This window comes from Symsagittifera roscoffensis, chromosome 7 (genome assembly GCF_963678635.1).
Source record: "Symsagittifera roscoffensis chromosome 7, txSymRosc1.1, whole genome shotgun sequence".
NCBI lineage: Eukaryota > Metazoa > Xenacoelomorpha > Acoela > Convolutidae > Symsagittifera > Symsagittifera roscoffensis.
In genome coordinates this window covers 41622447-41639119 of record NC_087068.1, presented here as the reverse complement: position 1 = coordinate 41639119, position 16673 = coordinate 41622447, and the positions used below count along the sequence as shown (strand labels likewise).

Sequence of the window (16673 nt, the reverse complement as noted above, 5' to 3'; positions counted from 1 at the left end):
CTTCTTCTCAAATTTTGAAATTTTCTGGGTTTTACATAGACTTTTTCCTGATATCTTAAAATGGAATTATTTTGGAATTTTTAGTTTTTTATATAATTTTTTCTGATGTCTTTAATTAAAATTCTCACGTTCTGGATTATTCTGGTTTTTTAATTATATGTAATCTGATATCTTTTTCTCAAATCTTGGAATTTTCTGTTTTTTACATGTATTTTTTTCTGATACCTCAAAAAAAATTATTTGAGAGTTTTCTGTTTTTTTTTTAGATGAAGATGTTTTCTGTTATCTTTTTCTCAAATTTTGGAATAAATAGCATATAATTTTTCAATACAAAGATAAAAGTCATCTGACAATTTATATACTGGGAAAAAGAAAGGATTAAACATGATGTAAAAGAAAAGGTTAAAAGGGATGAAAATATTAGTAGGAGCTGAAAACCTTCTTCTCAAATTTTGAAATTTTCTGTGTTTTACATAGACTTTTTCCTGATATCTTAAATGGAATTATTTTGGAATTTTTAGTTTTTTATATAATTCTTTCTGATGTCTTGAAATAAAATTCTCAGGTTTTGGATTATTCTGGTATTTTAATTATATATAATCTGATATATTTTTCTCAAATCTTGGAAATTTCGGTTTTTTAGATATATATTTTTCTGATACTTGAATAAAAATTATTTGAGAATTTTCTGTTTTTTATGAAAACATGTTTTCTGATATCTTTCTCAAAAGTGGGATTTTTCTTTTTTAATAAATTTTTTTTCTGATGACTTCAAATAAAATTCAAGTTTCGGATTTTTCAGGTTTTTATTTATTTATAATCTGATATCTTTCTCTTAAATCTTGGAATTTTCCGTTTTTAACATGTTTTTTTTCTGACAACTCAAAAAAATATTTTAGAACTTTGTTTTTTTTATCTATACATGTTGTCTGATATCTTTTTCTCAAATTTTGGAATAAAGAGCATATAATTTGTTATTACAAAGATAAAAGTCTTCTGACAAATTATATCCTGGGGAAAACAAAGGATTAAACAGGATGTAAAAGATAAGCTTAGAAGTGATGAAAATTTTAGTAGGAGCTTAAAATCTTTTTCTCAAACTTTCCGGGTTTTACATAGACTTTTTTCTGATATCTTAAAATGGAATTATTTTGAAATTTTCAGTTTTTTATATAATTTTTTCTGATGTCTTTTAAAAGACTTCTCAGGTTTCGGATTGTTGTGGTTTTTTATATATATATATAATCTGATATCTTTTTCTCAAGTTTTGGAATTTTTTGTTTTTTACATATTTTTTTTTCTGATACCTCAGAAAGAAATTTTTGAGAGTTTTCTGTTTTTTTTTTAGATAAAGATGTTTTCTGATATCTTTTGCTCAAATTTTGGAATTTTCTATTTTTTTCATCTATTTTTTTGATACTTCAAAAAAATTGTTTGAGAATTTTCTGTTTTTTTATCTATACATGTTTTCTGATATCCTCTTCTCAAATTTTGGAATAAAGAGTATATAATTTTTTATTACAAAGATAAAAGTCTTCTGACAAATTATATCCTGGGGGAAAACAAAGGATTAAACAGGATGTAAAAGATAAGGTTAGAAGGGATGAAAATTTTAGTAGGAGCTAAAATTTTTTCTCAAATTTTGAACTTTTCTTGGTTTTACATAGACTTTTTTCTGATATTTTAAAATGGATTTATTTGGAATTTTCAGTTTTTTTTATAATTTTTTCTGATGTCTTTCAAAAAATTTTCAGGTTTTGGATTATTCTGGTTTTTATTTATATATAATCTGATATCTTTTTCTCAAATTTTGGAATTTTCTGTTTTTTTCATATATTTTTTCTGATACTTCAAAAAAAATTATTTGAGAATTTTTTGTTTTTTATATATACATGTTTTCTGATATCTTTTTCTCAAAAGTGGGAATTTTTTATTTTAATAATTTTTTTTCTGATATCTTTGAGATAAATTACTTCAAGTGAAAAAAAGTTATCTGATAATATTTTATTCCCCCTCAGCGATTTCATAAAGTTATCCTCTTTAATAACAATTGACGAAATTGTCCCCAATGATTCCGGTCATATACCCCTAAAAATCAACTCAAGTGAAAAAATTAATCTGATAAGATATTTATTACGACCCCCGAGAAAAAAAAAGATTAGGCTAATTGAGTAACATAGTCACGCGACCTTGACAGGTTGACCTTTCTCCGAAAACAGGCTTGACCTCTTGTTGCGCTATACTACTCCGATGATATCATTACATGTGTTCAAGACTCAGACTTAAAACTTGATTTTGGAACAAAAAATAAGAATATATGGTTCTTTCGCAGAATCTTACAGAGTAAAATAGTAATTATTATTCAAATTTTTTTAAACCTCCAAATACTTGATACTTGATTGTTATACAATTCGGTTTTCTGATCAGATAATTAAGTGACAGTTCGATTTAGTGATGGGGTACCTATGTGGAACTTGGGCTATGATGTCTCGTTTTCTATCTATTCTCTGGTAGATTGCAGAGTATATTTCCTGCACTTGTGGGTCAGTTCTCTTGATTAGAGAGACTGCGTGAGAGTTATGTGGGTCGCAAATGTATGCTTTCTTGTACATCGACTCTGCCTAAAAACAAACAACTTTCTCTTTTTAATCTCGTCGTTAAAACAACCTTTAATGTAGGAAAACAATCGCACATTCAGAGTGAATAAAGTGATTAAATAACATCCTAAGGATCTTCAATTAAACACATAATGACCCTCAATGCGAAAAAATGTTCTTTCAAAAAATTTTTGTTTACAAGGAAACGGACTGATCAGAAGATTTAATTATCCCCAAAGTATTTCCTCCAAAGCGACTAAAAAGAATAAAAATAGACTCGCCAAGGGCCAGATTGCTCTCAACGAGGAAATTCATCACGACAAATCTTCAAAACGAAGATTGCCTTGCCCAGAGCTCAGATCAAAAATATAATGCGATAACAATTTACGAAGGTTATGAGAGTTTAAAATTCACCAGATTGGAAATTCAACAGAAATTATTTAAGTTACATAACACAAATACAAAAACTTAATCCGCGCTCAATGGGGTGAACAAATATGCTCAACTTTTCCGCAAATAGAAGAAAACCAAAAATACACAGCGAGAATGCAGCAGTTCAAAAAATAAGCTACAAAATGGCAAAAGGGAGGTTTGAAGCAGCAAAAATAAAGTTAGACTACATGATTCGAAACCTTGTGATTATGAACCCTTTGTCTTTCTGACGGAGCCAACTACCTCCCTTTACACTTCATCTAATACCAGGCTCTATCTCTCTCTAATAAGCCGATAAAATACATCCTATAAAAATAAAACACATGCTATTAAAAATGACGGGGGCTGCCCACGACGCTTCATAATTCACATATTGACCATCATAGCCAATCCAAGATTGAAAAAGAAAAATGAAAGCAGGTTAACATAAAAAAACACTGACTTTCTTGAAAAATATCAACTTTCGAATTTCAAAGAAAAAAATAGATGCCCTTCAAGCTGTTTGAGTTTGTAGAACGATTTATGATTGGCGCTTTCTTGATAAGTATCCCAACTTGAGAAAACTGCATCAACAGGCAAAGTTTTTATTCCGCTAGAAAACTAAAAACTGAATTCCACTTTCAAAACTAGAAAATGTTCGTTTTTTTTTTGCCCCATTTCCACGTTCGTATTTGGAGAGTGCTATTTGTGTCGCTTTCAGCAGATCAATTTCAAATGAACTCAAAAATTGCATATATACCTAAGTGCATTCATAAATGTATGAATGCACATCTGTAGTTATTAGATACTTTTATGCACATTTTAAGATTTTTTCCCGAAAAAAAAAACAAAAAAATCAGCACGACTTATATAAGGGTTTTCACTACGTTCCTTGCTCTTAAAAACATTCCAATCATTTATCTGATTCTAAGGCACAGTATCTGACGAAATTTAATCTCGGATATCATGAATTTTTATCAACGATTCTCCATTCGCAAAACAATCACGGTTGAACATATGAGTTCAAACAAACGGAAAGAAACAATTTTTTTTTGAAAAGAAACCGAAACAAACAAAAATATACACAAACGCGAAGCTGAGCTTTGCAAACACTTGCGAGAACACGACCAAAAAGCAGCGCTATCAAGTGACATAAGAAGAAATAAGCCTCAAATTTGCTAAAACTCGAGGCGTAGCAAAAATCTGCGAGCTAGCAAATTTGAGTCTCACGCACTAACCATTCCGCCACGGATGCTTAAAATCCTCAAAAACTAGACACCAATAACGCAGCTACATATGCTAAGGAATTACCAATTTGATGCAGCATAAGTAGCACCAAATACAAAAAGATACAATTTTGCATGTACAAAAAACGCATATCATTAAGACACAATTTGTACAAATTATGCATTTCAAAAAATTACGTGATATATTGAGTTAGAAAAACTCTGAAATCAAAATATTATGATTCTTATGTTGTTTGAAACAAGTAGCTTTTTTCGGTTCACTTGATGAAATAAAATGTGTTAACTTATAACTATTCGATGTCAAAGCAAATGTTATCAATAAGCTGTAAAGCTGCAACAAATTTCCAACTATTTTGTTTTATCAATTACTTTCAAGGTTGGAGAGTTAACTTTGCTTTTTACGTGGCAACTGAAATTCAAGTAACCTTAAAAAAAATTTCATCCTCGAAAAAATAATTTCAAGCGTGAACAAACTCTGGCATTTTTTCCAAAAAAAAAAGAAAATAAACAAGCTAGATAACCACCGTCACTTGATTCGTTGACACACAAAATCAAAGTTAATAAATTGAGCGTTACACTATTTCACCAGGAAGTCAATTTCTTTGTTCACATTTTGTCATTTTGGAATCAACTGTTTTAATTTATTCAATTTGAGCTTCTTATTCAGAATTTATACCTCAGTTTTCTTTTTCAGTTAACACTATTTATTCGACAGGGAGAGGACCAGCATAAACCTGTTAATCCATCCCAGTTGGCCTCGAAGATTTGAATTTCAAAGAAAAAAATAGATGCCCTTTAAGATCTTTGAATTTCCAGCACGATTAACGCTTTTTTGATAAGAGGAAACCAACTAGAGAAAACTGGATCAATGAGTAACGTTTTTATTTCGCTGGATATCTAAAAATTTCGTTTTCAAAACTAGAAGTCGTTCAGGTTTGTTTCGCGCCATTTCCACATTCGTTTTTGGAGAGAGCTTTTTACGTCACTTTCAGCAGATGAATCTCAATTGAACTCAAAAAAAGCATATATATCTAAGTGCAATCATAAATGCATCAATATGCATGAATGCATATCTGTAGTTAAGAGATTTTTGAGACTTTCCCTGAAAAACTAAACAAAAATCAGCAAGACCTTGGTAAGAGTCTCACTACGTTCATTACTCTTAATAAAAAATATATAACTTTGAGGTTCTTTTTTAAAGCTACGCGGAAAACTCTAAAACTTAAAACTACTGGGCAGATCTTCACATTAACTCAGAAATTAAACCACAAAAGCCGACAACATACTACTTCACGTTTTCAAAAAACAATTCTCAAAAGATTTCATTTGTAGTAAATCACAAATTTCGCCAATAAGTATATTTTTCTTTAACTTAGTTAAATATTTTGATTACTCGGTACGTATATCAATTGGTGCCATTAATTGTTTAATCGAACGTATTAACTTGAAAAACATCATAATTTTTTGAAAAAATTTCTTAGATATTGAAAATTGAAACTTTTTGGAAAAATCTTTTCAAACCCATAGAAATAAACATGAAATTCCGAAGACTAAAAAAAATGGCAGCAGTCAAAATTAGAGGCCACATCTGCAACCTCTGCGAGAAGCTCAACATCATTTCGTCTTGAGTTTTAAATCAGGGAAAATATTTTTCAAATCTAACTTTTAATTTTTTCGAAATACCAAAAAACAGAATTTCTCGGAAGCAAAATTAGATGAATGATAATTTTGCAGACTAAAACACCATTATAAAGCAAATCAATGAACTATTTAAAAAACTTTTGGCATAGTAATGATGATACTTTGCTTTGTCCATTAAATTTTTGCCTGGAGATCAAAAATCGGGCCAGCTTCATCATCAAATTTTATTTCAGAACCAAGACTGAAAAGACTCCAAAATGCACAACACTTAATTACAATCAGTAAACTTTGAGATGCCTAAAATTGCGCAAAAAAACTATTTTGAATCGTAATTCTGAGATCAAAAACAAAAAAGCTAAGTGGAAATCAGTGGTAAAGTTTGGCATTTTACAAAAATGAAACAATTTGTGCAGACCTATAACTATCTTAAACTTTCAAGTGCGAAAAAAATTCTCCTGTTCTAAATTTTTTTTCGCTTTTTTTCAAAAATCACTCAAAGGATCAATTGTGGTATCAAAATAAAGCATAGTACCATGAAAGATAGCAAACAAGCAGCTAGAAACATAGTCAACAGACAGTTCGAAACATAGCAAACGGACAGTTGGAAAAGAGTCATGAACGCCCAGGAAACTTGTTTTTTTTTGTTAAACTTCAATTTTCGAAGTTCATGAAAAATTAGATTGATTTAAAATTCCATGAAAATCTAGAGCAAATTATGATTGACACTTTTATTGCTGAAATTATACCAACTCGAGAAACCTGGATCAATACGTAATTTCAGTATTTCGCTGGGGAATATGAAATTCGAAATCCACTTTCGAATCTACATGTCGATCAAGTTTTTCTTGACCTTTACTTTTTTGATGTTCAAAAGTGGAGATTGCCTTCCTTTCAACAAGGAAAATACCGTGAACTTAAAAAAATCAATTGTCAAACCGCGAAAATCAAACTTTAGCATGAACAAATTTTATGACTTTCCTAAAAAAAAAATCACCAAGACCTATATAAGAGTACTCACTAAGTTCATGGCTCTTAATAATTATAAAAATAATGAGTGGCGACATTTTCGTAGGATATTAAACATAGACTAGCACGTTCGTCATCACAAAATGAGACAATGTCTACTAATTCAGAAAAGTATTCAGATTAAACTTAAGAAATGTCCTGATTGCACTGAAAAAAAATTCCTATAGTATTTCCTTTATTTGTCCGAATAACTTTTTCAAGAAAAATTATTGAATTTCGTTAAAGAAAGCAGGAATGGGTGGTAACTATAGCTAAACACAGAGGCAAAGCTGCGCTTCGCAAACACTTTCGAGAATACGACCAAAAAGCAGCTCTATCAAGTGACATAAAAAAAAGTATAAATAAGCCTCGAATTTGCAAAAACCCGAGGCTTAGCAAAAACTCGAATCAGCAAAACATTGCGACATAGTAAATTTGAGTCTCACGAACTAACCATTCAGCCACAAATGCTTAAAATCCCCAAAAACTAGCCACCAATAACGCAGCTACATATGCTAAAAAATTGCCAATTCGATGCAACAAAAGTAGCACCAAATACAAAAGGAAACAATTTTGAATGTAATTAATTGAAAATCATGAAGCCACATAAGTTATAAAATAAGAGATGTATATAATATAAACAGAAAGAAAAAAAAATTTTAAGCGTGATCGAATTCTCGAATTTTTTCCAGAAAAAAAGAAAATAAACAAGCTACATAAGCGTCTTCACTTGATTCGTTGACACACAAAAACAAAGCTAATAAATTGAGCGTTACACTATTTCACCAGGAATTCATTTTCCTTGTTCACATGATGCATTGTAGTCATTTTGACATCAATTGTTTTAATTTATTCACTTTGAGCTTCTTATTCAGGAATTATGCCTCAGTTTCTTTTTCAGTTAAGACTATTTATTCGACAGGGAGAGGACCAGCAAAAAGCTGTTAATCTACCGCAGTTGGCCCCTTGTGAGATCTACATGTAGTATTCATGGTTTTGTTCTGGAGTGTAATGTCGCCTCACCCACTAGGCATATCAGAGGACCCATCAAGGAGAGCCTACAACCACTGATTATTCGATTAAACAGGGGGTAATTAGTCACTTCACAACAGTTCCCTTCTCCATCGCATAGCTTCAAAATTGTTGTTCTAACCACTTTCGAAAACGTGGCAAGGAACAACATTTTTTTCCAGCCAACTTCGATTAACTCAAAGAAAACTCCCTAGTGTGTGATTAAGTGTGGCATCATAATAAAAGCTTTTCAGCTGCCATTTGGAACTTAAACTAAAAAAAAAACGTTTCTGAGTACAGATAAACTGGTCTGAATTTGTGGCTTTTTTAGACTCAAATTTAGCCATGGCACGTTTAGTGAAGACTCAAATCAAGCGGAGAATCATTTGAACAATACATTGCGTGCTAATTCCACAGCAACAAGCTATCATTGCCCTAGCTATTCTTTTACGTTTATCTATTAACTTAGCTTGGCTCCTAATTTTTGATTCTGAATGTCAATATGCTCCTTTAACCAAAACATAAACAATCGAAGATTGGAAAAGAGTAATGAATGCAAGTAAACATTTAAAAAAACACTGACTTTGTTGAAAAAATCAAAATCTCAACTTTCGAAATTCAAAGAAAAAAATAGATGCCCTTCAAGCTGTTTGAGTTTGTAGAACGATTTATGATTGGCGCTTTCTTGATAAGTATCCCAACTTGAGAAAACTGCATCAACAGGCAAAGTTTTTATTCCGCTAGAAAACTAAAAACTGAATTCCACTTTCAAAACTAGAAAATGTTCGTTTTTTTTTGCCCCATTTCCACGTTCGTATTTGGAGAGTGCTATTTGTGTCGCTTTCAGCAGATCAATTTCAAATGAACTCAAAAATTGCATATATACCTAAGTGCATTCATAAATGTATGAATGCACATCTGTAGTTATTAGATACTTTTATGCACATTTTAAGATTTTTTTCCCGAAAAAAAAAACAAAAAAATCAGCACGACTTATATAAGGGTTTTCACTACGTTCCTTGCTCTTAAAAACATTCCAATCATTTATCTGATTCTAAGGCACAGTATCTGACGAAATTTAATCTCGGATATCATGAATTTTTATCAACGATTCTCCATTCGCAAAACAATCACGGTTGAACATATGAGTTCAAACAAACGGAAAGAAACAATTTTTTTTTGAAAAGAAACCGAAACAAACAAAAATATACACAAACGCGAAGCTGAGCTTTGCAAACACTTGCGAGAACACGACCAAAAAGCAGCGCTATCAAGTGACATAAGAAGAAATAAGCCTCAAATTTGCTAAAACTCGAGGCGTAGCAAAAATCTGCGAGCTAGCAAATTTGAGTCTCACGCACTAACCATTCCGCCACGGATGCTTAAAATCCTCAAAAACTAGCCACCAATAACGCAGCTACATATGCTAAGGAATTACCAATTTGATGCAGCATAAGTAGCACCAAATACAAAAAGATACAATTTTGCATGTACAAAAAACGCATATCATTAAGACACAATTTGTACAAATTATGCATTTCAAAAAATTACGTGATATATTGAGTTAGAAAAACTCTGAAATCTAAATATTATGATTCTTATGTTGTTTGAAACAAGTAGCTTTTTTCGGTTCACTTGATGAAATAAAATGTGTTAACTTATAACTATTCGATGTCAAAGCAAATGTTATCAATAAGCTGTAAAGCTGCAACAAATTTCCAACTATTTTGTTTTATCAATTACTTTCAAGGTTGGAGAGTTAAATTTGCTTTTTACGTGGCAACTGAAATTCAAGTAACCTTAAAAAAAATTTCATCCTCGAAAAAATAATTTCAAGCGTGAACAAACTCTGGCACTTTTTCCAAAAAAAAAGAAAATAAACAAGCTAGATAACCACCGTCACTTGATTCGTTGACACACAAAATCAAAGTTAATAAATTGAGCGTTACATTATTTCACCAGGAAGTCAATTTCTTTGTTCACATTATGCATTCTAAGTCATTTTGGAATCAACTGTTTTAATTTATTCACTTTGAGCTTCTTATTCAGAAATTATACGTCAGTTTTCTTTTTCAGTTAGGACTATTTATTCGACAGGGAGAGGACCAGCATAAACCTGTTAATCTATCCCAGTTGGCCTCTTGTGAGATTTACATGTATTATTTATGGTATTGTTATGGAGTGGCATAACAGAGGACCCTAGGCATAACAGAGGACCCGACCCATCAAGGAGAGCCTCCAACCACTGATTATTCGATTAAGCAGGGGGTAAATAGTCACTTCACAACAATTCCCTTCTCCATCGCATACCTTCACAATTGTTGTTCCAATCACTCTCGAAAACGTGGCAAGGAACAACATTTTTTTTCCATCGTAGATTGGAAAAGAGTAATTAACGCAAGTAAACATTTAAAAAAACATCGAATTTGTTGAAAAAATCTCAACCTTCGAAATTCAAAGAAAAAAATAGTTGACCTTTAAGCTGTTTGAAGTTATAGAAAATTTATGATTGGCGCTTTTTTGATAACATTATCACATTATCCCAATTGGAGAAAATTGCATCAACAGGTAAAGTTTTTATTCCACTAGAAAACAAAAAAACTGAATTCCACTTTAAAAACTAGAAAATGTTCGTGGCAACTGAAATTCAAGTAACCTTAAAAAAAATTTCATCCTCGAAAAAATAATTTCAAGCGTGAACAAACTCTGGCACTTTTTCCAAAAAAAAAAGAAAATAAACAAGCTAGATAACCACCGTCACTTGATTCGTTGACACACAAAATCAAAGTTAATAAATTGAGCGTTACATTATTTCACCAGGAAGTCAATTTCTTTGTTCACATTATGCATTCTAAGTCATTTTGGAATCAACTGTTTTAATTTATTCACTTTGAGCTTCTTATTCAGAAATTATACGTCAGTTTTCTTTTTCAGTTAGGACTATTTATTCGACAGGGGGAGGACCAGCATAAACCTGTTAATCTATCCCAGTTGGCCTCTTGTGAGATTTACATGTATTATTTATGGTATTGTTATGGAGTGGCATAACAGAGGACCCTAGGCATAACAGAGGACCCGACCCATCAAGGAGAGCCTCCAACCACTGATTATTCGATTAAGCAGGGGGTAAATAGTCACTTCACAACAATTCCCTTCTCCATCGCATGCCTTCACAATTGTTGTTCCAATCACTCTCGAAAACGTGGCAAGGAACAACATTTTTTTTCCAGCCAACTTTGATTAACTCAAAGAAAACTCCCTAGTGTGTGGTCAAGTGTGGCATCATAATAAAAGCTTTTCAGCTGCCATTTGGAACTTAAACTAAAAAAAAAAAACGTTTCTGAGTACAGACAAACTGGTCTGAATTTGTGGCTTTTTTAGACTCAAATTTAGCCATGGCACGTTTAGTGAAGACTCAAATCAAGCGGAGAATCATTTGAACAATACATTGCGTGCTAATTCCACAGCAACAAGCTATCATTGCCCTAGCTATTCTTTTATATTAATCTTTTAACTTAGCCTGGCTCCTAATTTTTGATTCTGAAAGTCAATATGCTCCTTTAACCAAAACATAAACAATCGAAGATTGGAAAAGAGTAATGAACGAAAGTAAACTTTTAAAAAAACATCGAATTTGTTGAAAAAATCTCAACCTTCAAAATTTAAAGAAAAAAAAGATGCCCTTTAAGCAGTTTGAATTTATAGAACGATTTATAATTGGCGCTTTTTTGATAACATCATCACATTATCCAGATAAACTGGTCTGAAATTTTGGCTTTTTTAGACTCAAATTTAGCCATGGCACTTTTAATGAAGACTCAAATCAAGCGGAGAATCAGTTGAACAAAACATTGCGTGCTAATTCCACAGCAACAAGCTATCATTGCCCTTGCGATTCTTTTATATTCATCTATTACTTTAGCTTGACTCCTAACTTTTGATTCTGAAAGTCAATATGCTCCTTTAACAAAAACATAAACAATCGTAGATTGGAAAAGAGTAATTAACGCAAGTAAACATTTAAAAAAACATCGAATTTGTTGAAAAAATCTCAACCTTCGAAATTCAAAGAAAAAAATAGTTGACCTTTAAGCTGTTTGAAGTTATAGAAAATTTATGATTGGCGCTTTTTTGATAACATTATCACATTATCCCAATTTGAGAAAATTGCATCAACAGGTAAAGTTTTTATTCCACTAGAAAACAAAAAAACTGAATTCCACTTTAAAAACTAGAAAATGTTCGTTTTTTTTTGCGCCACGTTCGTATTTGGAGAGTGCTATTTACGTCACTTTCAGCAGATGAATTTCAATTGAACTCAAAAATTGCATATATACCTAAATGCATTCATAAATGCATCAATATGTATGAATGCGCTTCTGTAATTATTAGATACTTTTATGCACATTTTAAGATTTTTTCGCGAAAAGAAAAACAAAAAACTCAGCACAACATATATAAGGGTCTTCACTGCGTTCCTTACTCTTATATACAATTTTGCATGTAAGAAATTGCATATCATAAAGACACATTATAAATAAATTATGCATTTCAAAAAATTGCTAGATATATTGAGTTAGAAAACTTTTGAAAACAGGATTTTATTATTGTTATGTTGTTTGAAACAAATAGCTTTCTTCGGTTGACTTGATGAATTAAAAATGCATCAGCTGTGTAAACTTATAACTATTCGAATGTCAAAGCACATGTTATCAATAAGCTGTAAGGGTGCAACAAATTGGCAATCATTTTGTATTGCCAATTCGATGCAGCAAATGGTGATGCTTTCAGTCGCAACAATATTTGCGACTTGGGTTGGAAAAAAGAAAGTTCGTACTATAAAACTTTTTTCACAAGTGTAATCACACTAGCTCACTATATTTCAAAAATCTTTCTGATTTATGTTTACAGCAAAAATCCAAAAAAAAAATGTGAGCAAAACAACTACATATGGCCCTAGACTTCGTTGAATTTCTACATCATTTTATTATTGGCAAGTTTTTGATAAAGTTAACCCAACTTATTTCCGCCTTTTTGAATTTTTTCATTCTTCAATTAAAAATTTTTATTTTAGTTTTTATTTTAAAGTTTAATTTTTATTCCGCGTTTTTCCCAAATGGGATTGACTTAAGACTATAACTGACAGAGCCATACTTGCTTTGCATTTTAGCGGAAAAAATATGGTGCAATTCAATTTGCGAAGTTCGGGCAAAAACGAAAAGTCAATTGCTGACAAAAAATAAATCAAACTGAGCTTATTATGCCTCAACAAAATTAACTGAGGCGAAGCTTTGCTTCTCAAACACTTGCAAGAACACGACAAAAAAACAGCTTTCAAAAAAGCAAATAGAAAAAAGTGAAATAAGCCTCGAATTAGTAATAATTCGACATGTCTCGTATTCGATCCTGCAACCTAGAGCTTATGAGTCAAACCACTAACCACTCAGTCACGGACGCTTAATGAATATCAAACAAAAGCCACACATAAAGCAGTGAACAGATGCTCAAAAATTTCCCATGCTACAGATCGCGATTAAAGGAACAGTACCAGCAGATAAGTGAAAACTTTCATTTGCGAGTTAAGATAGAAAAAAAGAAGGTTCGTACTAATATACTACGCTGCTCGCAAGTGTACAGAAGGGTATATTCATCTATTTATATATTTATATAACTCAATTTTTTTCTTTTCATAGCCAAAAAATGTCAATTGTATTATGTAAAGTTCCATTTTTTACACAAAGGCTAAGCTTCGCTTCGCAAACACGACAAAAATACGACTAAAAGCAGCTCTAAAGTGCAATAAGAAAAGTCCTCGAATTAGTAAAAAAAATCGGCTAGGCCTCGAATTCGATTTGCGGCCTAGAAATTGAGTCTCACAAAGAAACAACTCAGCCACGCACGCTTAATACATCACAAACTTTAGCCAAAACAAAAGCAGAGAACAAATGCTATGAATTTTCCAATGCTCGATCGTAGTTAAAGCAAAAGTGCCATCAAATAAGTGAACACTTTCCACTTTCATTGAACACTTTTACTTCCGAGTTAGGCAAAAAAAGTTCGCACTAATACACTACGCTGATTGCTTGTATATAGACAATTTTTCGTCAATTTCTGGAGATTATACCTTTCCTAATCTTTTTGCAATATATACAAGTCAGCCATTTTTGTCAGCAATTGAACCAACAGCTTTAGCGTAATTTTTGATTGACAAAAAAGCCGAAAATGGTCGCTTTTGGGATAAAATTTTGAGCCCGAGGTTCACAAATTAATTCACCATTTTGATTCTGCTGATATTCTAAGCATTTTTTGTCTTCATCACTTTGTGTCTAAAGTCATCCCCATTTGAGAAAAACGCGTTTTAAATTTCAAGCATCATTCGTTTTTTTTCCGGATAATTAAAATCAGCACTGTATAGCTAATTGCATTCATAATGCATTAATAGGTATGAATTCACTTCTAGTTATTAGAGAATTCTTAAAGATTTTCCTGAAAAAAAAACAATTAAAAACAATTAAGAAAAAATCACCGATACCTATATAGGACCTATACAAGAGTCTTCACTACGTTAATCGACTCAAAAAAACAAATTCAATAAAATTTTACAGCGTATATATTGGTAAAAAGACCGGGCTCTTTTCCAGTCCCCCCCCCCTTTGTGAAATTATGAAAAGAGATGTTCAAAAATTGTTCACACGGCAATTTTCATGTTAGAAATGTTGTGAAAATTTGTTCAGCTGTTCACGCTGACACGTTTTAATGCAGTTTATAACATTAAAAATTATTTTAAAAAGACTTTCATGTAATGAATTTCAGAAAAAACGAAAGGGGGGGGGGAACTGGAAAAGAGCCAAAGACCGAAAGTTCATTAAAAAAATTTAAAAATATTGGTAAAAAGACCATTAAGGATTCCACGGTGGTACACATGGGCCCAAGAACACACGTGTACCGCATGCATACATGTCGTCACGTGTGAAATCTGCGAACAAAGTTCTTTACAGGGGAAAAATCAAGTTCCCGGTTGCATTACACTAGCTCTCGCATGTGTAATAAGGACGACGATAAATTTCAACTGAACGTACCTCGATTATATTTCGTTCGTAGAACTCCCAATAATTTCCCAATTGAATCCACACATCGGGCGATCTGGGGCACAATTTGACTGCATGATTCAGCAGCTTTTTAGCTTTCTCTCTCTTGCTTCCACTCATTAGGATGTGATTGGCAGCTTGCATAGCTTGAACTGCTTCTTGCGTCAGCAGACTCCCGTCTGGCTTTAACTTGGACACGTGCAGATGTGAGGTGGAAATTGCACTTTTGGTGGCGTGGTCTGAAAGGATCATTACGTTTCCAGCTGTAAGCTGACGAGCAAGAATGTTTAACACTAACAGTACGAAATTAAAGCTAAGTTAGTCAAACATTTTCACTGGATAAAAACTGATAACATAGCCAACAGTCAATTGGAAGAGAGTCAATGAACGCAAGTAAACATAATAAAATACATACTTGCTTTTTTGAAAAAATGTCAAACTTCGAATTTCAAATTTATGGCCATGAAGCTCTTTGATCTTCAACAAAAATATACGATTAGCAATTATTTGATAAGCTTTGCTTGTGTAATATAACTAACCCAATTTGAGAAAACCAGGATCATATTTAAAATTTCTATTTCGCTGGTAAATCTGATAATTAAAATACATTGTCGCAATTGGAAGTCGATCACGTTTTCCATGACCTTTACACTTTTGCTGTTTGATAGTGGAGTTCATCTTCCTTACAACAAAGGAAATGAACTACACTTAAAAAGAAATCAAAAGCCAAACCGCCAAAAAGTAAATTTAAGCCTGAAAATTTTAAGATATTTCCTGAAAAAATCATCACGACCTATATAATCTACGTTCATCGACTCTTAATCATTTGAAGCAATAGTAAGCAATTGACAAAAATCATTCTCGTACTTTTTAATGGAACTTGATCATTTTGATCCGAGTAATTTGATAAATTGAAAAATAGTTTTTTTTTGAAAAACATTATGAAAAACAGTAACTCATTTCTTTTAAGCGTTACATTTAAAATCCCGCTTTTCCTTCACAATTAACTTTAAGCTTCATGTTATTCTTTCATTGCAGAAACAATTTCAGACAAACTTCGCCTCACTTACCACTTTCTAGCGGTTGTTCATCTTCACGATTAACAGTCATAGGAAAAGTCGAATACTTAATCAGACCCGAACTGGAACTAGACACTGAATTGAGCAACCACTTCGAAGTGTCGAAAGGCCTGTAGCTATTTGCTATGATACAAAATGCACCCACTATGCAAACCACAATGGCAAGTGTCGATACAAATAAAGCAACAAGAATCCATCGCCACAATGAATTCAGCTGCGAATTTTTAGATTGATATAATTGGTCTTGCAAATCTTGTCGCTTATTCTGATTATCGGAATGTTGTAACTTTCGATGGCAGCTATCAGTATTAAGCGAAAAAGAATCAATGTCTGTCTTTTCTGTTTCGAAGGGGGTTATTTTTTTTCGAGTCGATTTGTGAAAGTTTCTCACAATTTCATCTACTTCTCGGACTTCGGAGGGGGAAGCTAGACTATGCCGGAAACTTTGTCTGGTCATTTCGATTTGTCCATATATCGTTTTTTTTTTTTGAAAATACTATTTAAGAGTTGAAATTAACGTTTACATTGCAACCTAAAATTTGAATTTGCATGAATCTGAAAGACAAAAATTACTAATAAAACTGGAGGTGCACG

At 32.0% G+C, this 16673-nt stretch overlaps 1 protein-coding gene across 1 annotated transcript; it reads right to left on the bottom strand.

Annotated features, from left to right (window-relative positions):
- Positions 1-2391: 2391 nt before the first annotated feature.
- On the bottom strand, positions 2392-16630 carry LOC134851713 (uncharacterized). The gene is made up of 3 exons (XM_063867930.1): positions 16071-16630; positions 14992-15239; positions 2392-2621 (listed from the first exon to the last, which is right to left on the bottom strand). Exons 1-3 carry the CDS (start codon positions 16534-16536, stop codon positions 2424-2426), a joined length of 912 nt encoding a protein of 303 aa, XP_063724000.1. The 5' UTR covers positions 16537-16630; the 3' UTR covers positions 2392-2423.
- Positions 16631-16673: the final 43 nt, after the last annotated feature.